This window comes from Rhinopithecus roxellana, chromosome 3 (genome assembly GCF_007565055.1).
Source record: "Rhinopithecus roxellana isolate Shanxi Qingling chromosome 3, ASM756505v1, whole genome shotgun sequence".
In the NCBI taxonomy this organism is placed as follows: Eukaryota; Metazoa; Chordata; class Mammalia; order Primates; family Cercopithecidae; genus Rhinopithecus; species Rhinopithecus roxellana.
In genome coordinates this window covers 5,643,930-5,666,983 of record NC_044551.1, presented here as the reverse complement: position 1 = coordinate 5,666,983, position 23,054 = coordinate 5,643,930, and the positions used below count along the sequence as shown (strand labels likewise).

The 23,054-nt window shown below is 36.4% G+C and overlaps 1 protein-coding gene across 5 annotated transcripts in view; it reads right to left on the bottom strand.

Moving 5' to 3' along the window:
• The window catches only part of PDE4D (phosphodiesterase 4D), a 1,457,192-nt gene that overhangs the window by 381,070 nt on the left and 1,053,068 nt on the right, over positions 1–23,054 (bottom strand). Inside the window, exon 1 of one of the 5 annotated variants that reach the window (XM_030926715.1) lies at positions 18,615–18,889. The exons of the other annotated variants lie outside the window; for them this stretch is intronic. Coding sequence (XP_030782575.1) covers positions 18,615–18,703 — 89 coding nt within the window. The 5' untranslated portion in view covers positions 18,704–18,889. Of the gene's footprint in view, positions 1–18,614; positions 18,890–23,054 lie in introns of those variants that run through there. 5 annotated transcript variants of the gene reach the window in all.

Here is a 23,054-nt window from a genome sequence, read left to right as displayed (position 1 = left end):
GGTATCCATCACCTCAAGAATTTATCCTTTGTGTTACAAACAATCCAATTATACTCTGTAATTTAAAAATGTGCAATAAATCATTGCGACTGCAATCACTCTTTTGTGCTATCAAATACTAGATCTTAATTATTCTATCTAACTATATTTTTGTACCCATTAACCATTTCCACTCCCACACCCCTGCCACTCACTACCCTTCCCAGGTTCTGATAACCATCTTTCTACTGTCTATCTCCATGGGTTCAATTGTTTTCATTTTTACCTCCCACAAATGAGTGAGAACACGCAAAGTTTGTCTTTCTGTGTGTGGCTTATTTCACTTAACATAACGACCTCCAGTTCTATCCAGATTGTTGCAGATGACAGGATCTCATTCCTTTTTATGGCTGAATAGTACTCCATTGTGTGTATGTACCATATTTTCTTTATTTAGTCATTGGTTGATGGACACTTATATACAACCAAGTGAAATTAATTTTATTTATTTATTTATTTATTTTTTGAGACAGAGTCTTACTCTGTCTCCCAGGCTGGAGTGCAGTGGTACAGTCTCAGCTCACTGCAAGCTCTGCCTCCCGGGTTCACGCCATTCTCCTGCCTCAGCCTCCTGAGTAGCTGGGACTATAGGTGCCCACCACCACGCCTAGCTAATTTTTTCTATTTTTAGTAGAGACGGGGTTTCACCATGTTAGCCAGGATGGTCTCGATCTCCTGACCTTGTGATCTGCCCGCCTCGGCCTCCCAAAGTGCTGGGATTACAGGCGTGAACCACCGTGCTGGGCCAAAATTAATTTAAATATGTTTTTTTTAACCCTATACACAGTATTAGTATTTAAACATGTAATCATTACGAATATTACAAATGAGAAAGTTTTCACTTTTTTTCACACTATTATTTGAAATCCTTTGTGCACATTACATTTCCAGCACATCTGATTTGAATTAGTCACAGTTCAAGTGCTCTGTGGTTAATAGCTTTCTTGTTGGACAACACAGGCCTAGATTAGCAGTCAGCTTCCTTCTGGGTGGCATTTTTCTACACAGGTACAATGTGTTTATCAGTTCAGAGCTATTGCATTTGCAAAGGAGAGTACAGAATAATACAACTATATTGTGATTTGAATACTTAGTGGTGCATGTGTGCATTCAATAGTTCTGTAACTTAAACCCACACAAGAACTCTGTTGTACTTTGGATCAAATTACTCCCTGTCATGAAGCATCAGAGTCCCTCATAATAGTCTACACCACAAAAGCCAAGGGATTTTTGTAATTGTTTTACAAGTAGGAAAAGCAGTAACTGTGATTTGAAATTTTTACAAAGTTAAATTTTGTAAATATATGTTGAATACAAATCGTGTACATGACATTTGGCTAGTTCTTAACACTGATTCTTAGATATGAGACATTCAATTTTCTTGGCAAAGGTATGTATGTATATATAATGCATATGCAAACACACATATAATACATCCATATATATCCAATATACATATATATGCATGTATGCATTTATGGCATAACACCTATCTATTTTACAGGGTCAGTTGATTGGTGATTATTTCCTTCTTTTCCTTTGAATCATGGGCACTACAGAAAAGCATAAAATCAGTCTTGTTTCATAAATTACTTTTTCTATTCAAACTTGCACTTATCTTTGATGGAAAGAAATGTATAGCCTATTCTTGTGAATAATGCTAGCTAATATAAGCTGAGTGCTTACTCTATGCCAGGTGCTAGTTTAATGGTTATATATGTATTATCTCATTTAATACTCGAATAACTCTAATGATGTAGGTGCAGAGGCACCTGAAACAGAGCACATTTAAGGGATTTCACAAACATCATACAAGCTGCAATTGGAAGAGCCATGATTTGAACTCAGGAATTTCTGCTCAATCATGAAGTGAACTACTCATTTTAAATGCATAGCATTCTAAGCACTCTCTTTTTAGATAATGATTTGTTAGCTAACTTGAATTAGGTTCTTAAAAGCAACTCTCATATTTCCTACGATTTCACATATCTTTGAAGGTCTTAATGGAAAGGAACTTTGTAAAGATAGTTTTATACTTAACCTCTCATTTTATTTTACTCCAAGACCAATCCAAGAAAAAAATTCAGCTTCATTCCTTATCTCTGACAAATACCAGAATGCACAACACATGGTGCCTCTGATCTGTATCATTTCCCCCTAGTACTTGCATTCATCTTTGATGTTGATATTTTGTGGCCTAGTGGCTCTTGAGAGAAGACAAATACCTATCTCCTTTGAACCATAAATTACCATATTTGGACTTACTTCTTCATATAATTTTTACTAGTCCTTTTTATTTCTTTCATATATAAATTGAAATGTTGAAATGATGAGATCTATTTTTAAAGCATATATATATTTTTGGGGGGGAATGTGACAGAGTTTAAATTGCTAACAATTATACATAAACCAGCTGAATCAACTGGGCAAGAAAACAGCCCTTCAGTCTCACATTAATCCATTTGCGTGTAGGCATCAGGGAGGTCTCATTCTTGCAACCCCAGAATGTAAAATATAAAGTCCAAACTAGTCTTCACTTTCACACACCTCCTCTTTTCAAAAATTCATTTAAAAATATTTAACTGACAAACATTGCATATATTTATAGTGCACAAGACGATGTTCTGAAATATGTACACATTATAGAAGAGCTAAATCAAGCTAATTAACATATGCGTTAAATCACATAGTTTTTTGTGGTGAGAACATTTAAAATCTACTCTCTTAGAAATTTTCTTTTTTTTTTTCTTTTTGGTTTTCTTTGTTATTATTTATTTTAAGTTTAGGAGTATATGTGCAGGTTTGCTACATAGGTAAACTTGTGTCATGGGGGTATTAAGCCTAGTATCCATTAGTTATTTTTCCTGGTTCTGTCCCTTCTCCCACCTTCCACTCTCTGGTAGCCTCCTATGTCTGTTGTTCCTCCCTCTATGTATCCATGTGGTCTCATTATTTAGGTCCCACTTATAAGTAACCACATATGATATTTGGTTTACAATACATTGTTCTTAATGATAGTCACCATGTTGTACAACAGATCTCTTGAACTTATTCCTCTTGTCTAACTGAAATTTTATATCCTCTGACCACCATTTCCCCAGTCCCTCCTGTTCCTATCGCCCCCTGGTAACCCTCTTCTATTATCTGTCTCTATGAGTTTGACTTTTTTACATTCCAAACAGAAGCGAGATCATACACACATCTCTCCTCTTGCTTATACTTACTAGCTTTCAGCCAGAAGAACAATGTTAGCAAAAGGGTTGCTTTTGAAAGTTGACCAACCCCTGGTTTAAACAACATCTATCAGAACGTACAGTATAAAGTTTAAGGCTTCATAAGTCTAGCAGACTCAATATACATTTGTTGGATGAATTACTGAATTGGATATAAGTTCACAGGGACATTGAGCTATTCTTTGATATTTCCTGGGCTTGGTGTTGATTTCATGAATGCATACTTGATGTATGAAGAAATATTTAGGCACATGTCTTGGATCATTTATAGTTTTCTTATACCTCTATAAAAGTTATTTCTGTAAACTTAAAAGGAAAGAGTAATTATACAGTGCGTACACTCAATTTCAAATGAGAAGGTTGAGGACCCATGAAGTTAAGGTAACTTGTCCATTGTTGTTCAATGAGCCAAGAAAAAAGTGGAAATCTAGTTCAGCTGGCTGCTGCCCTTCCGTGCGAAAACTGGTATAGGTCATATTATGGTTACCATTTGAATGCAACCTAACAAAATGCTGTGGCCTGAGACTTCATTTATGATAGTAATGAAAATTTATATTAAAAGCAAGAAATTACATTTTGCATGGTGGATTACACAGTACACAGTACACAAATGAAATCTGGAATTGGATTTGAATGTTTAAAAGTACATTATGCCTTCATATAAGATACTAAATGTTTTATGGGGGAAGAGGTTTTTTACAAGGGTTATAATAAAAATACTTTTATCTATTTAGTCATTTCCTAGCAGTTCCTCAGTTGTTCTTAGTATAACCAAGAAATACTAAAAGATGTATTGGCTCATGCCTTCCCCTTTCCCCAAAGTTTACCATCATAATGGTAAAGGGTGAGTGAAAAATGCTTGAAAAGCAGCCCATGATCACTGAATGATTCCATTTTTAGCACAAGCTTCATGATATCTCAGGTGGGATAGGATGACAGTCAGCTTTCTTAGAAGTGTAACAAATTCTTATCTGAGAATGAAAGTAATCTTGGTGGATGGCGCCAGGTTTCAGATTCAGTCTTTTAAATTCTTACTTTAAGGCCGGTACAGTGGCTCACGCCTGTAATTCTAGCGCTTAGGGAGGGTGAGGTGGGCCGATCACCTGAGGACGGGAGTTCAAGACCAGTCTGGCCAACATGGGGAAACCCCGTCTCTACTAAAAATACAAAAATTAGCCAGGCATGATGATGAGTGCCTGTAATCCCAGCTACTCGTGAGGCTGAGGTGGGAGAATCGCTTGAACCTGGGAGGCGAAGGTTGCCTTGAGCTGAGGATGTGCCATTGCACTCCAGCCTGTGCAACAGAGTAAGACTCTGTCTCAATAAAATAAAATAAAATAAAACAAAATAAAATAAAATAAAATAAAATTCTTACTTAGTTGCCTCAGAGCACTTATTCAGTGGTTTAAATCATTTTTGAAAAACTAAGAGTCATTAATCTTTTAATGCAAAAGCAGGCGTTCATTAGGAGTTTCTTGGGGAAAAAAAAAATAGCTTACATTCTGTTTCTTTCATGCCCATCTTTCCTCTCAATACTGTCTCCTTAAGATAAACAATCAAAAACTATAGATATTTATGTTAAACACTTATAAAAATGATTTGTCTGTAGGTCTTTTGTTAGTGCATTAGTGATACGGTTTGGCTGTGTCCTCACCCAAATCTCATCTTGAACTGTAGCTCCCCCAGTTCCTCATGTTGTGGGAGGGACCCGCTGGGAGAGAAGTGAATCACGGGGGTGGTGTCCCCCGTACTGTTTTCATGATAGTAAATAAGTCTCACAAGATCTGATGATTTTATAAAGGGGTACCCCTTTTGCTTTCGTATCTTGCTATTGTGCCTTGCAGTGGACAGAACAATAGGCAGTTGAAGGAAAGATGAACCATTCTGTTTTTCTTTAGTAGTTTTGCTAAAATATTTGATAGGTTAAAAATAGTGGTTAGAATAAATGCTCTGGATTTTAATTTACCATGTCACATTTATCACTGACAAAAAAGTTAGCTGTTCTAAGCTGCTATTTGGTATGTATTGAAAAAAAAACATTTTAGTGATCTGAGAGAATTAACATGACATTTAGCAGGAATTACTATATAATTCCATTTAGTGAGAAATTATTTGGTTACTGAAGAACGCTGGGTTTGAGGATTATATTTTTTAGAAATCCTTATTTCTGAAAAATCTAAAGGCAAAACTCAAATATAATAACAACTTTCAGAGGCCACTAAGGTAGATATTAAAGTTTGAAAGACAATATAAATACATCCTTAACACCTTCCCAATTTCTGAATCAAGTGACTCTTTTGTTTTGTTTTGTTTTGTTTTGTTTTTGTTTTGTTTTGTTTTGTTTTGAGACGGAGTCTCACTCTGTAGCCCGGGCCGGAGTGCAGTGGCCGAATCTCAGCCCACTGCAAGCTCCACCTCCCGGGTTTACGCCATTCTCCTGCCTCAGCCTCCTGAGTAACTGGGACTACAGGCACCCGCCACATCGCCTGGCTAGTTTTTTTGTATTTTTTTAGTGGAGACGGGGTTTCACCGTGTTAGCCAGGATGGTCTCGATCTCCTGACCTCGTGATCCACCCGTCTCGGCCTCCCAAAGTGCTGGGATTACAGGCTTGAGCCACCGCGCCCGGCCTAAGTGACTCTTATGTAAAAATTACACACTTTCTCTTTTTTTCAGAGATGGGGTCTCACTGTGTTGCCCAGGTTGGATTGCAGTCCTGTGATCACATTCACTGCAGCCTTGACCTCCCAGGCTCAAGCAATCCTCCCTCAGCCTCCAGAGTAGCTGAGACTACAGGAAGGTACCATCATACCCCACTAATTGTTTAAATTTTATAGAAATGGGGGTCTCACTCTGTAGCACAGGCTGGTCTCAAACTCTTGGACTCAGGTGATCCTCCCACCTCAGCCTCCTGAAGTGCTAGAATTATAGGGTAAACCACTGTGTCCCACCTCCTATACTTTCTCAAATTTCACGATGTGAAGTGTCTGTCTTGGTAATAAAGTGATGTTTTATATCATGAAACCCTTAGAATACATTTGATATTGCCCTAATGTTTACTTATGTTCCCTAATATGCCACAAAGCAGACAGCCTTAAGATTGGATTTTGAAAGCTTTAAGAAATGGGACCCACAGTTATCACACATATTATTTTTTCCAGACATCATCTAACAATGAATGATCACATTTTGACATGGTAAAAACTGAACCAGGTCAACTAACTTGATATGCCAGAAGCTGGATTAATATCATCAATCAGTTACAGTGAGCTTCAGAGGAGGTGACATAAAAAATTAGGAATACATATATCACCAGCATCTTAACATTAAAAAGACATAATGACTATAATGACAAAAAAGAAAGAAAATGAAGGGAAAAAAAAACTTCTTTAAATGCATGGGTAAATAAAATCTTGAAAAAGCAATACACATTTATTTTAGCATGCCTTACATTGGCTATGCATTTACTAATGTTTTTTCAACAGGTTAAGGTGGGTTAGGAAAAGTCCAAAACATATTTTCCAAGAAATAATATATAGGAAGGAAAACCTGATTTAAAGTGAGCACAGGATATATAGCAAGAACTCAAAGTAGGAGATGGAAATTTTCAAACAGAATAAAAGATTATTTATTGGATTTTGCTAACAATAATTACTATTGGTTTGAAAAATGAACCTGGATAAAATGTAGAATAACATCACATATTTAAGCTGTATATGGACCAAACAGGGAAAACTCTATTTCTGCATATCAGATCGTTTCTTCTTTTAGTCACTTATTTCACAGTCACATAGTATTCATCATGAGGAGAAACAGAGTGAGTGTGAATGGCTCACTGTTACCCACACTATTCCTGGAAAAACAGGTCCTAAAGATTAAAAGACCCAACCGCATACATAAGAGGCATGATGACATTGTTATTACTAGGCAAACATTTATTAAGATGCCATCATTGAAAATGGATGACCTATACTTTGTTACAAATGTAGAGAACTGAAACATCACTTTGGCGGCGACATAAATGTGGCAAGCAGTTTGGAAACACATTTGGCAATATCTAAAGTTAAAAGGACAACCTTCGACCCAGAAATCCTACCCCTTGGGATATACCCAAACCCACATGTATGCACAAAACCCTGCAACACTACATGTACATTTGTTTACCAAGTGATATATCCAGTAATGTTCATAAGAGCTCTAATTCATAATGGCCTAAAACTGGAATACGTAACTATCCATCAACAATAGAATGAGTAAGTAAATTGTAGCATATTCACTTGGTGCAATACTAACACAATGAGAATGAAGAATGCACAAAACAATATGAATGAATCCCATAAACACAATATTGACTGAAATAAAATAAGAGTTTACATTGTACAATTTCATTCATATAAAATTTAAAGTAGTCAAATCTATGCTATTGGAAGTCAGTTAGTGGTTATCTTTGGGTGCATAGTGACTGGAAAGAAGCATAAAGAGGTGCCCTTGGGAACTGGTAGTATTTTGATTTTGATCTAGATGTTGGTTATATAAGTAAAAATGGCTAAGCATTTTTTCTCCCTTAGTGGCACATTCACGCCCATTATTTTATACCAATTAGATCCTTGTAGACTGCTAAGGGTTATATATAAATAGAAAAGAAAGAGAATCCTTTCCATTCCAACCAACATGAGGAAGGCAAGACTGCAAGACTTTTTTTTTTTTTTTTTTAAGTCGTATAGTGTTAAAACAAACAATAAGCCTTTTAAATTCACTCCAAAATACAGGATAATTTGTTTCCCCCACTGATAATAATTTCTTCTTTCCCTTTCTTGGCATTTTGGTGTGTCAGACTTCCCTAAGGTTTATGTTGTTTTAGTTTATATGGATTTGCTTTCAGGAAAAAAAACTGATGTTCCTTGTCCCTGAGTATCTCATCCAATGGGTTGAAAAGCAGCGCAAACAACAGAAGTTGTACAAAGCCATCCTTGTCATCTTCCACACGGGAGGACAGAGAACAAAAACGTCCCCACCAGTGAGTGGCAGTGCCACTGAGAACCCCCGAACACCTCTACTCAAGGCATTTTGAACTTTATAAAAAGAAACTGAGGAACGTTAGGATGGAAAATATATAGTCCTTTTCTAGAACCAGTTATGATGTAAACAGTTATTTTTTTCTAGAACCAGTTAAGAGATAAACAATTATTTGAGTAATGAAATGTTTTCATCTTTTAGTTCATCTGAGATCGGGGCGGTGATACTTCATAGAACTCACAAATAAAAGCTTTTCATCAGGTACAACCTGAAGATGGCAGAAGGAGTTTTTTTGCTTGTTTTTTTCCTCCACTCAAGTGGCCACTCTTTCACTAGAGAATGTACTTACGTCATCAAATTAATGTGATTCTTAAACAGGACATAAATCTTCCGTTTGGATGAGAACATTAATCAGATTCATCTAATTTTCCATTCTTTATCTAAACACTGCCATTATGTGACAAGAAAAATTCCTGAAAATCAAGGATATTTTGCAGTTAAACCCCTCCTCCCAGCCAGTCTATTTTGTTACTCTATATAAACAAACTCTGCCACTACATTCCGTTATCCATAGCAACTTCCAGTGGGTAATCCACACATCAATTAAAGGCAAGTTAATTGCCAAAAACGGATCAAGTGACAAGCATTAGAAGCATAATATTTATGGGCTCTATTCCAAAAATTTGTGTGTTGGAAAAGTTTCATCCAGCTAGCTTTCCTTTTAATTCAAGATTTAAAATTTGTATTATTTCCCTGAAAATAAAAATGTAATCTCATAATTACTCTTAGCTTATGATGTTTATGTTTTGTAGGCAGTCATGGACAGGTATTTCAAACAAAACAAGGTTCCTACTATAGGGCTATTACTACTGCTATTGATTTTTAACTTCCAATTTTCTTTGCTTTAGTATTTTCTACGTATAAAAATTTTTGAGATCGTGTGAAACAATGTAATAGAAAGTATATTGTAAACTGCTCCTCCTTCCCCTACATCTTTTCATCTTCCTCCTTGTTTTACTCTCTCTCATTGTATTTTTATAATAACAGAGAAGCAAAGGCAAATTCACTCAAGAGACTGGAGACTGAAAACAAGTCAGTAACGAGGTCAATATTTATATGGTTCCATTGACGTTGTGCATTTCTGAGTTTCATGCCTAGAACTACAAATGTACTCACAGATGTATGGAAGGGATATGTTTGAACTTATATGCAAATAAATTATCAATTTCTTTAAAAAGGCTTCCCTGGCTTCCCCAAGCAGAACTTCTCATCTCAGTCTCTATTTATTTTATTTATTGTTAACTTATTTTCTCTCTTCTTCTACCAGAATGTAAACTTGATGAAAGCAGAGACCACATCCATTTTGTCCCTCACTACATCCTGTCACATTTTTAGGAGTATTTATAAGTCAGTTGTTAACACCCAACAGTTATTAAAAATTAAATTACATAAAAGTTTTTAAGTATAATTAAATTACATTAAAAACAATGGAAATAACTATTCAAAACTCATAACCTCTGAATGGTTTGGTTACCCTTTACTATTATTACGTTTTGGGGGCAATTAATGTCTATTGTATCTATATGATAGAAACACCGTATATAGTACTATGTATCTCTTGCCAACTCCACATTTAGTGGCCTCTGCAGTTTGAAAGGGGCGGGTGAGAGAATTTTTTTGCACAGAAATAAGCAATTACTACAAATAGTGCCCTCCCCCCTCCCCCATGGAGAGCTGGTTGTGAACATTTACTGCCTGAATGATCGTTTACATTCTGTTCTGTTCATATTTGAATGTTTCATTCATTGTTATAATAGTTTTAGGGTTTTGTTTTTATAGAGTTTATTTCTTTAGCTCACCACAAAACTTATCTTTTCAAAGCTTCACTTCAAAGCTTTCTTTTTCTTTTCTTTTTTTTTTTTTTTTTGGAATGTGACTTACATACTTGTCACCTTTGAACTGTCTTTTGCATTTGACTGGCTTAACATAATTATAGTAATATATATTTACTCTATTCACAAATCCATCTTTCCTCTTTATCATTTTAGTTTTTTTTTTCCAAATTTACACTATTACCAGCTAATGAATTATATAATTTGAGCCGTGTGCCATGGCTCATGCCTGTAGTTCCAGCACTTTAGGAGGCTGAGGTGGGAGGATAACTTGAGGCCAAGAGTTTGAGACAAACCTGGGCAAACCAGACTCCAAAAAAAAATTTGTTTTTAAGCCAGGAATGGTAGGGTGCGCCTGTAGTCCTAGCTACCCAGGAGGCTGTGACTGGAGGATCCCTTGAACCTAGGAGTTTGAGGCTGCAATGAGTGATAATCATGCCACTATACTCCAGCCTAGATGACAAAGCGAGACCCTGCCTCTAAAATAAATAAATAAAATAATACAATCAGACAAGTTTTAAAGTACCATATAGTACTCTTCCTTTGCCGATGGAATTTTCTTTTGCTCTGATTCAACTCTGTGTGCTTATATAACCCAGCCTTATGGAAAATCAGACACCTCTCTTCAGCCCCTTGTCAAAGTTAAAAAGGCTTGTCAATTATAGTTCCAAGGTAGAAAAAATAATGGAAGTTAGGAGGAGGGAGAGCCAAGGTAGAAGGTGGGTATATGACTGTGGCAAAGAACATGACAGATGCTGAGGCCTCCAGAACAAGGAGTACCAAGGTAAAGTGTATGGAATTGAATGCTTCCTCTTTCATAAGAAGTATTCCTTATTTGCTCTGCCCAGATCAGACAGGCCTTGATCCAGCTGCTCAGTCAAGTACCGTCTCTTAAAATCACTTGATGGGGGCTCAACCACTTCATGACTTAAAGACAAAAATGCACTCATTGAAATCATAAAATCAACATTATGAAAATAAATAGTATAAATTTTACAAACTACTAATTAAGCATAAACGCTCATACCTATTACACATTCAGAAATGGTATGGTTTTAACAACAGTGAAAACCATTCTCACACTGATGGTCAGAAATACCCACAGCATGATTCTAAACCCTTGGCAGTGGAGAGTGTCTTTTCTTCTTTAGTCACCTTGATTTTTTTGTACATCTCCTGGCAGTCCATATTTGACAGAGCTCTGTGCTGGTCCGTAGCCTGCAGGCTACCTTATAAAATCAATAGCTTTATATTTATTGCAGAGTTTGTAATCTTTCTGCCTGTGGTTGTTCCATGCGCTGTCTTGATAAGACAGAAAACACTCAAACTGTATTTCCCCTCTCTATCTCTGTTTCTAGTCTACATTGATAATTGAACAGATTCTTTTGAATGTTAGAGATGGGGCTTTCCTTCAATTTTGAAAAAAATGCACATAATGCATTCTACAAAAATGTTGTTTACAAAGTGGTACTTCCCTACAAGAATCCTATTGTAGCTGTTGTAGCAAGTGATTTTTAGACTTGTAAGTAAAATATCTGAGCATAATTTTACTTGGATAAGTCTATTGTTCAGAGACCTGTCCTTCCATGGTCATTGCCCAATTATGACTCTTATACTGTCTCCTGTCTGCAAGAAGTGTGCTCCAAATCATTCATTCTTTTGGCTGCCTTACTGAAGGCATTGAATTAGATGGCGTATGTACTGAAGTCAGGGGGTGGGACACTGGAACAAAGATTTTCACAGAAGCTCACAGAGCCAGGGTTCTAGCTCTGGCCAGGCCACTATCAAGTTGCACGACCCTGGGGCCTTTCAGGATCTTCAAGCTCTTCAATGTAAGACAAATGAGTTTGAACAAATGAACCATCAGGTTCCTTCATCTCTAACCCCCTGTTCCCATGAATGTGGCAAAAGGAAGCACAGCGTCCTCACACTTGCCATGAATTGGAACACATTTGCTAATAGGTTCATTCATTTAATACATATACGCCAAGCACCTACTATGTACCAGACACTCTTCCAGGCATTGGCCATACAAAGGTGGAAAAAAGGACAAAAATTGCTGCCATGTGAAGCTTACATTCTATTATTAATAATAGCTGAAATTTACATTAGTGTTGTCTATGTGCCAGGCACTTTACATGGCTAACACACCTAATCCTCATAACACCTCATTTTACAAATAAGGAAACTGAGGCACATGAAGTAACTTGCCCAAAGTCTCATAGCTACAAGTGATAATGTGAAAATGTGAACCTCAGCAGCAGTGTGACTGCAGAGCTAGCCAACTGTCAATCATTCCTGCACACTACCTTTCTAAGGTGAGCCTGGGTTGTATGTGCAAGTTGCTTATAAGGTAACCATTTATAAGGCAGCTCTATTGTACTATTCTGTGACCAACAGAGGTACCAATGATAACAGTTTATCTGAAAATGTATTTCACAAAGGAAACTTCACAAAATTTGTGAAATGTTAGTGAAGACTTGGAAAATGCTATGAAAGGGGTGGTAGGTAGTCCTGTACTCATGTACATGCTTTCATCTAATCTTCACAATGGCCTTATGAAGTAGATATTTTTATTTTCTATTTATGTACATGGAAATGGCTCAGAGACATTAGGAAAACTGCCCAATCAAGAAAGCAGCAGAGTTGGCACTGGAGCTTGGTCTGTTTGGCTGTAGAGCCAAAGTTCTCCTCTTACACCATGCTACCTCTTCTGACAATATGCAATGGTTGTTAGCAGTATTGTTATTCTTAGGTATAAATGTTGCCTATACACGAATTATTTTTTCATTTTCAATTTAGCCAACATTACTCACGATTTGAAATATCATTAAGAAGCCTAGTTTAATAGTCAAGACTATGCCAGTAGAATAAATAGACATGACACAGGATGAAGTTGACCTCTCTAGCTCAGAGAATCTTCTGGCTCCTCTGAACAGCTGGCCAAGGAGTAATATTTTGGCAGTAAAATACAACCCCATGACCAATGTTTTTGGCCAGATGAAATGAGCCAGATGGAAGCCCATGAAGCAAAACCCAGGAGCGGGCAGAAGCAGACAATATAAAACCACTGATTCATTTTCCTTTTTCTTTTTTTTAATATAAAAATATTTTTATTTTGATGCTTTTGCTTAGCATTCCTTTAAACCAACATCAATTAGGTTAGAAGACAGTTTAGATATTATTTAATCAGTTTATATTTTAACTGATTACTAAGCCCTATTCTATAACAAATCACATGGTGTTCTGTCTTCAGAGAAAGATTCAGAGTTAAGTAGAGAAGATAGTACATCTGTTAGAATAATACCTGTCATTATGGAATTTTTTTCCTTGTGTGCTAATAGGATCTGGTCAGGAAGCTGGAGTTGGGAGAGTGACCAGCAGTCCCGGTTCTAACACAGACTTCCAGAATTCATACCTGTGCAGGTTTCTTAAACTTGCTCTGCCTGGTTTCCTCATTTGTAAGATAAAGGTAATGCTAGATCCACCTCCCGAGGCTGTTTTGGAGGATGGCATGCATGAGCTAATGCATGTATGGGATTGGGAATGTTTCCTGGTGCATAGTAAGTGTCCAATACAGATTAGCTCTATTGTTCTTACTTTGGACTTTCTAACCACATATGTGTGTGGTCTCTAGCCCCTGAACTTCCAATTGTTCTTCTCCTATTTGATACTAATTACATCCATCCTTTTCACTTACCCTAAAGAATTAAGTGAGATGAGCTGTAGCACACTAAAAACAACAGTTGTCACATCTGTTACATCTGAAAAGCTTTGAAAACTAAAAAGTGCTATGCAACAGGAGGTATTCTTGGGGTATGCAGAAAGTTACATCCCAGTGTATTAATTCACAGGTGGCGCTCACTCCCTTTCTAAGATGTGAGTTCGAGACAGCGTTTTCTCATGGGAATTGTGCAGTTTGGTTGGGCAATCACTGATGTGCTACCACTTAGGTTTTGGAAGTAGCAAAGAGTAGCTATGAGACCACACTCTCCTATGATCCCTGTTCATATCTGCTACTATACAATTTCCAGATCAAAGTTGCAGATTTGATCTTTACTTCCTAAGAATACAGGGGATAATTTAGGGATATCTAGATCTTCTTGTTTGGGCAAATAGCTTTATCTTTTCATAGCCCAGATATCATTTGTACTTTTGTTTATTGATGTGACTGTCATTCCTCCATCCTTCTACTGTTCAGTCTATGTCATATCAAACAAATTTACTCATTAGACCTTCTACATCACGTATAAGCATGCACATACATACTTAATTAATCACCTGTTTGGCAGCTCTGCTAAAATGCTGGGAAGGAAAAGATGTTGAAACAATTGGCAAAAATGAGATTTGGAGATTTTCTGAGAATTTCTATCCCATGACCCCTATTACTATAAAGGGCAAGAAAACTAGAAGACACTTTCTGTTTCTGGTCTGTGGAATGCTATGGAATAATCTCTGCCCCACATTCAAATGTACCCTGAGTGACTTTCTCTTCTATTTACGTAGTACCTACCCCATACTCATCACATAAAATGTTCCTTTTAACATCCCTTTTTAAGAAGACAGAAAGCAGGAAATGTTTTGTGATTTGTTCTCTTTGGAAGACAGAATCATCTCAAGAAGAGTAATTTTCTATTTAAAGTTTCCTTGAACACCACTGTAGTTTTAAACAATAATATATTTTAAAATACAAAATTCCCTAGTGTTCTCTTATTGGAGTTGTCAGAGGCCACACTCTTGCTAAATGTTTGCTCCTTGATTCTTTCCTTACTTCCCAGATAGTTTTTCCCCATCTTTTTTTAGGTACTATATTTAAACAACCAATATAAACTTATCCACATTGTTTTCTCAAATTTAACATGAGCACATCACTCTCCTCTTTCTTCTCTATAATACTTGGGGGGGTGTTGCTCTAACGTAATTAGGTGAATCTTTAAACACATGTGCCAGAACCTAGGCAGATAAATCAGCACCTTGCCCTCAAAAATAGTACTCATCTTTGTAAGCGGTGTCCTAATGCTAACACTTATCCCATTACTGAAAACACAGTTGGCACTCTCTTCTGGGTTCACAGAGAAAAAGTAGTTTCCTTATTATGTAATCCTCTGCTTTCTCTCTTTTTCTGTTCCTCACTCCTCTCCCCATGGCCCTGCTCCACTCCCCTCTCCTGCCTTTCCTTTCCTCATCCTCTTCTTTTCTCTTTCAATCCCTCTTTCTGCCTCAAATCAAACTTAATAAACTATATATTAATCATTTTTGTTTTTTTTTATAAAAATCTATTTTAACCACATAAGACAAAAAACTGTCACAGCTGATAAACTTTCAAATCTATTTTGAGCATTGTAAACTGTTTAAGATTGTATTTCTCAAGAGTCAACACTCATTAAATGTATATGATTTGCTATTACTTTAACAAATCAGACACTAATTGAATTTCATATCTTACAGACTTGGCTTTCCATTAGCCTGAATGTTACCAGGGAGCGAAAGCCATGCCAAATAAAAATATTCCAGCTTAAAGCTAAGTGAACCCCCAGTATCATGCATTATTATCCATTTGACAGTCAAAAATGACACCACAATAGGCACATTTGAAGATTTTCCAAGATATAAAATACTGCTCATAAAATACATGGGAGAAATTCAGTGAAGAAATCTTGTCTAATGTCCAGTTCTTTCAGTTGCTTCAATAATGGAATCATATCCAAAGCCTCTAAAGGTCAAGATAAGCTTAAGTTACTTTCACCATTTAAGGATTTTGTATATTTTTTTAAATTAAGAAATGCAAAAGCAAGGTTGTGACATTATGAGATATTTTACATGTTTACATCAAATAGTTTAACACCTTTAATTCCAAGAATGCTATGCAATAAAACTATGTTCTTCAGAAGATAATTATAGCATTTAACTGTGCGTGCATGTGCCTGTGTGTGGTGTGTATATGTGTCTGTATGTGTGTGTATATATATAGATATAGTGACTCATGGTGCATCTGAGGTATTATGGTATGATAAACATTTTAAGTTATATAATAAGTACCTTTTTGCATTATTGTCAGTAGATTGTTGTGGCTGAATGCATAATCTCCTTTGGATGAGTGAGGGACCTGCAGAAATGCGAGAGCCGGTGGCCAACTGCCTTCCTACCTCCCTAACCCTTCCACTCAATTCAACTTTTCAACTTATGATAGATATGATCATATCAAGTTGGTTATGCCAATAAAGCATTATGGGGTGATGCCAAATAAGAAAGGGTAACAGGATACTTTATCAAATAGACATTACTGGCATTCTTGCTGTATATAAAGAAGCTTCAAACCTCAAAGAGTTTGCAGTGCAACTGGAAAGATAAACTAGAACCTCTAAACAGTGAAAATAGCACATATAAAAAAGTAATTATTATCATGGCCGGGCGCGGTGGCTCAAGCCTGTAATCCCAGCACTTTGGGAGGCCGAGACGGGTAGATCACGAGGTCAGGAGATCAAGACCATCCTGGCTAATACGGTGAAACCCCGTCTCTACTAAAAAATACAAAAAGCTAGCCGGGCGAGGTGGCAGGCGCCTGTAGTCCCAGCTACTCGGGAGGCTGAGGCAGGAGAATGGCATGAACCCGGGAGGCGGAGCTTGCAGTGAGCTGAGATCCGGCCACTGCATTCCAGCCTGGGCGACAGAGCGAGACTCCGTCTCAAAAAAAAAAAAAAAAAAAAAAAAAAAAAAAGTAATTATTATGTGGGAAATTGTATATTCAAATTAAGAGGAAATAAAGGAAGGACTAAGTCTCTGAAGTTTCCAAAGGAAATGGGCTCATGATGGATATTTAAGATATCATCCTTACATCTTAAACTTGTTACAAATTAAGTTTGTTAAAATTACAGATGTGAGGTATTCAAATACATGAAAAAGTTATCCTTAGCTGCTAATGCTTATATTTTGGAAAGGGCCAGAACTTGACCAAAGGAACCTTGAAAAAATATATTTATCATATAGCTTTAAATTTTTATCATACCATAACACCTCAGATAAAAATATCTTTGCCAAACTGAGAGTAGAGCTTAAACTTTGCATTTCGTGAGATTTCTCAGATTCTTTAGTCCATCAAGCTACTGCTTTTACTTTATTCGGTAGTTGGAGATTTATGATATTAAGGAGCTTGTGATCAGATCTCAGTGATGAAGAGAGCCTAGAAGCCACCATATATTGGAAATATGCACAGTAAAGTTAGCAAATAATTGATGTTAAGTTCTGAATGTACAATTTAGTATATAATAAACATGAGAATCACATTTGACAGAATGCAAAGCACATAGTAGGCGTATAATTTCAAATTTTCAACCAAATTTTATAGCTGTTACAAACTAACGTAATAAATCATTAGTTTCTTTTCAAATAAAAATTATATTTATCTCTTGCCTAAGTTTGCTTTTGCATTGTTATAACAAATTTTTAAATTTGATTTCTCTGATTTTATAGTTCCCTAAAAGTTCCAAGGACATTGTCTTCTTTACTGTCTAAAGCAAATAATTAATCCTTATAAATCATTTTAATTCAAACTTTGAATGTTTTATATGCAGGCAAATCAGAACACATTTTAATCCTGTGTTAATGTACATTTCTACATAGGCCTGGCAGCTTCCAGATGTGCTACATTTGGTCTAAATAAGAAAGACCTTATATCCAAAATTTTGCAAACAATGTCACTTCTATTTACTATTGATTAAATAGATACCTTTCAGTGCTATAAATTTTAATCAATAAAAAACAAAAAAGCTTTTATTTATAAACAATAATAAAGAATAATCAATCTTCTCTTTATTAATACCTAGAATACTCAAATGAGAAGGAAATCCAAGATTTTTTAAAGTGTTTTCTTTTTTTCCAGTTATTTGGTTAAAATAAGCTGATTTTCTTGTAAAACAGTCATTGACAGTTTAGTGAAGTCATGAGGTCAAGATTTTTAAAATGATTTCCAAAAACAAAAGATTATTAAAATATTTAGTTTGAATTCATGGCATCTAATTCTGCTGGGCAAGATTAACACTGAATAATTCCCTGAAACAGCATTAGTTTCCATTTTTTCATGTGGATGTGCCCTGAAACACTTATAAAGAATACTGTAGTGTTCTTGTTGTTGGTTAGTCAAACAAGAACCCTTCCCTAACATTTAGGTTGACTATATTAAGCCATTAGACAAGCTAATACACTGTTTTTCAGGTGGCAGTAATATGAATGCTTTGTTAAGTTTGCCATTTAACTCTCAGAATTAGCTTTTAAAGTTAGTCAACTTTCTTCAACTTCTGCCTCATCTTCTTGGTTCTTATTTCATATACTGTCAAATTAACCAGCATTAGGAGTTAGAAGGTCAACTTAGGGCTTATTTGCAAGGGGCCTAAGGCAGTTAAGCAGTTCTTCCTAGCTACAAAAGGAAAACAGCAATACCTGTAGGACTTTGAGAAACGCAATCTTGATTTGGCTCCTGTAGATGGTCCTGGCACCGTGGCTCCCAGAGGATCCCAAACAAAAGCCATTTGTAAGGACGATGCCAAGATTCATAGGAACCACGAGAAGTCAGAGCTGGTGCCGGGCCCTGGGGCCCTGAGGCCCCGCACGGAGCAGGAGCAGGAGGCACTTGTAGCTGAGTGAGGGCATTTCCTTTGTGCAGTGGTATGCGCTGACTGAGAGGTGGCAGGCTGGCTGAGGCAGGGCTGGAAGGGATGGCCAGGACTTCCTGCTGCATGACACTTGGCCTTTGCAACAGAGCTTGCTTCACTCAGGCCTTATCTCATAATTAATGTGAGAAACACTCCCTCGAAAATTTGTTTTTAAATATAGCCCTAATTAAACAGCATAGTCACATGCCACTCCTGAAAAGCACAACACACACACACATGCATGCACACATGCATGCACACACAATGAAAGGTGTAATTGAAGTGGGTAAACTTTTATATCAGTGTGAACTTTAAAAACTGTAAACCCAGAGGGCTTTATTAAAACTTTTTAAAAAGTAAATACATGCCTATGACTGGGTCATCTGAAAAAGATTACTAAATCTCACACAGCTAACTGCCAACTATAATTTTCCTTATTTCAACTTCTCTTAAAAAGAGATGGATATAATTCTTAGTCAACCTTCCACAGGATGTAAACAGGATTTAGTCGTCTTGAAAATACCAGTGCCTCTCTACAAGTCAGTGTGAGAAAAACAGGCAGATCACTTTCAGAGCTTTTGGCAGCTTTTCCCTTCAAGGAGCTGCTGCGTCACCTTAGAGAGTGAATTACAATGCATGACTTTGACAACAAAGATCAATTATCTTGTCCATTTTCTAGTCCCTAGAAACATTTCTTAACTCTGATAAATCCTTTAAAACAACTTTCTTTCAAATTAAATAAATGATGAAAGCCAAATAGAATCTTTCATATGTTTTATGAGTCCAGGACATTTAGGGAAAGCATCTATTTCAAGATATTGTACCCATGGAGTCAAAGGACCCTAGTGCCGTCATCGGTCGTCACCACTGAGTGGTATTCAATGTTAACAATGCAGCATAATTTCATCAGTCCGTGTCCAAACACTGCCCCGCGGGTAACCTCAACTGTAAACCAAGGGAGAGCGCCACTTCTTCAGGATAAGATTAGAGAGGCTTCAAGTGTCCAAGAGTGAATTTAACCCTCTCTGAACTGGACAAAATTGACCAATAGTTGAGCTCAGTGAACATCACCATATCTGCAAATTTTAAGACCTCTAAAGCTCTATCTGTCTCTTGTACACTAAGGGAGTCTTGCATATTCATATAATTTCAGTAAAAGCTCAAGACATTAAACATTATGTTTATTTTCACAACAGCATCCAGCACACCAGGGGTTCTTAAGAATGCTACAGGTTTCATATCAGCTTTGGAGATGAGTAATGGGAAACATTTTTACAGTTTCACCTCTTCCTTATCAGACACATGAACTCAAAGAAAGTGGGTGAGTGAGAACTGCCCTGAACAGCAGCAACCTTGGAGGAGCACAGAGTTCAAAAATAAACACAACATATTCTCTCTGAATCAACTTGCAATACTGTAATAGTTCACAAACTGTCTTTTTGCTTTTGTATAGCGATCCAAATTTTGCATGGGCAAAACAGGTAGCCACTTTCCTGGTGTTCTCAAAGAAGGACTGAAAAGGTGCTTATACTGATGCCAATCTGCCCTTCTGGTGCATGAAATGCTACCATTATCATTTAATTCTTTCAAACTATTTAATTTCCATTTTGGGTAGCTCTTAGGAAATGCACACATTCCTGGCAGAGTTAGTACTGAGCTGAACGACTTGGTGCTTAGTAGAATGTCTTCATCTGAGACTAAAGCCAGACAGTGTAAGACAACTGGCGATCTGTGTGAAGAGGGGAGGAATCTGTGTAAAGAGCTGGTGGGGTGGGGTGACTTGGAAGGGAGGGGGAGGGAGGCCACGAAGACAAGCCAAAGAGTGGAAGGGATGTTGCTGGCAAAGATGGACTTTTTTCACCTTCCAGGCAACACAAAGCTCTCATTTCGTCCGGTGGTGTTTAAAATTTTGTAGGTGAAACAGCGTCACTGATTTCTAATAAAAGCTACAGTCTATGTATATGACTTAGGAAGCAGAAAAATATTTTCACTGTTATCCCAATTTTACTGATAGCAAGAAAAACCTCATCTTTCTATTTAGGTTACAGCCAGCAGCACACATTTTCACAAATAATCAACTGCCTTTGCTTACCAATTTACATTTTTTAAAGGATATTCAATTAATGGATATCTAATTGATAAACTATAAGGACATACGAATAATCTAGAATGAATCTGCTAGGGAATGTTCAACTTTTTCTAAAAATGTACAAGGAAGGAGAACCAATCTTGTCATTTTCATTACTGTCAAAAACATTTCCTTCTTTCCCCCCTGCTTCGTAAAGGCAGACATCTAGAACAGTTAAGCAAGATAAAAACAATGGAACTGTAAATGTGAAATTATGAACAGGAAAATCGAAACTCTGCTTCATTTTCCTAGTGTGAAATCAGTTACAGACACAAGAAGTGTCTGCCAACATTAATGTTACTTTTTCTTAAATAATTACTTACCGCCTCCTTTTCATTTCTTCCACACAGTTACACATAATCCCGCTTAGGTTACCAGGCCTCAGTAAGGTCATAGAAATAAGCTACTTATTTCTGAGATTAATCGTGGGCAAAATTAAGCCTTGATTTCAAATATAAGTATCAATATTGTTTTTAAGAACTGGCTAATATTTCACAGACATGAGAATTTAGACATTTGGAAAAAATAAGAAATTAAATACAATGATTTTCTAGGATGAATCTTTACTAGCATTTATATTAAAATAAGCTGTTTATAATTTTTCCTTCATGGGTATCAAAGAGTAGAAAAGAACAAAGAAGACATCTTTTGAACATTCTAATTACTGTCATTTCTTAAGTGTTTATTTTTCTAGATGAATTTTAGTAAAAGCACCATTGAAGAGCAAGGAGAGATGTTCCATCCCTGGGACAATTTATTGTTTACAAGTTGTGCAAACTAATTTTATATGTTCCAGGGAAACCGGATTCGGAAATCTAAACATTGCTCCTATCCAATTGTTATCCATGTAAGTTCTAACCCCCCTAAAGTATCAGCAAAGTGCCCATCTTCTGCCAATAACTTAGCTCTTATGTTCCGCAGAGCTCTTAATAAGGCATCTCTTTTGTCTCTTGAATATTTCTGGGATTTTGGTTCCAAGATTCCAGATGTTACAAATGGCAAATTTGGGTTTCGGTGTCTGACACAGAAACTCAGAATTTCCTTTATAGGAGATAGCTACTATGAATAAAAATGAAACTCTCAAATTTGAGAGTGGGATAATTTAAACATAATCCACATAGGCATTCAATTACTTGCACATCAAGTCTCTAGTTAACAGGCATACGGAGGAGAAGAGGGTTGAACTGAACTTCAGAGAAATAAACAGTTGTATCAGTGGGGTTGCGTTAGGTTGAAAGACATTGCTTCAGGAAACCAGAGCAGGCAGATAGTGGGTTTCAGGATCGTGCTGTATTTTGAAATAGTCTCTGGTTACAGACTCAAAGCCAGCAGAAGTTAACGTGGAAGCAAATAACAGACTGTTATTTACCATCTACTTCTGATGAGGGTGTCGTTGTAATTCTATCTTCAGAGTGATAGATTGCAAAAGAGTGTGACAAAAGGCAGTTTGACAACGGGACTTGTGTACTCCTTAAAACTAAAGTCCATTCAGTACAAGTAAATGTAAAAAATGATTTTTGTTACATTACTTATCATAATCAACTATAAGTTATTTCTCCAAATGAAGTGTTGCAAAATAATACTAGAATTTTCTTTGAATTGCTTGCAAATATTCATTCTAAACCTTATATGAGTCTATTTGATTGAAAGGTCAATTAATCCATGTTCTGAAATGGGAGACAATTATTTTAAGATTTGGCAATAGTAAAACGTTAACAGAATTCAAGGAACCTCATGGTCTGAAGAACACTGGGAAAGCATGCTCTGTGTTTTAAGCATCTACAATTGCATTCATTACTCATATATGACCCAGGACACAAACTGACACAAATTATAATTAAAGAGCTAAAATCAGGATATAGACTAAAACAATCAATAAGTGGCATGCTTAAATATAATGATAAAAAATCAATACAACTACGGATTGTGAATCAAAATGTTTTACTAGACACTTAAGGTTTCCATCTACATTATGTTTAGGAATTTTTTTTAGCAATTTGGAAAATAACTAAGTCAAGCTTTTCTATTCACTAAACTAACAAAGCTCCTTCTGAATACTTGGATAAATGGGGTTGAAGGAAAGAAATCACGGAGGAAGAA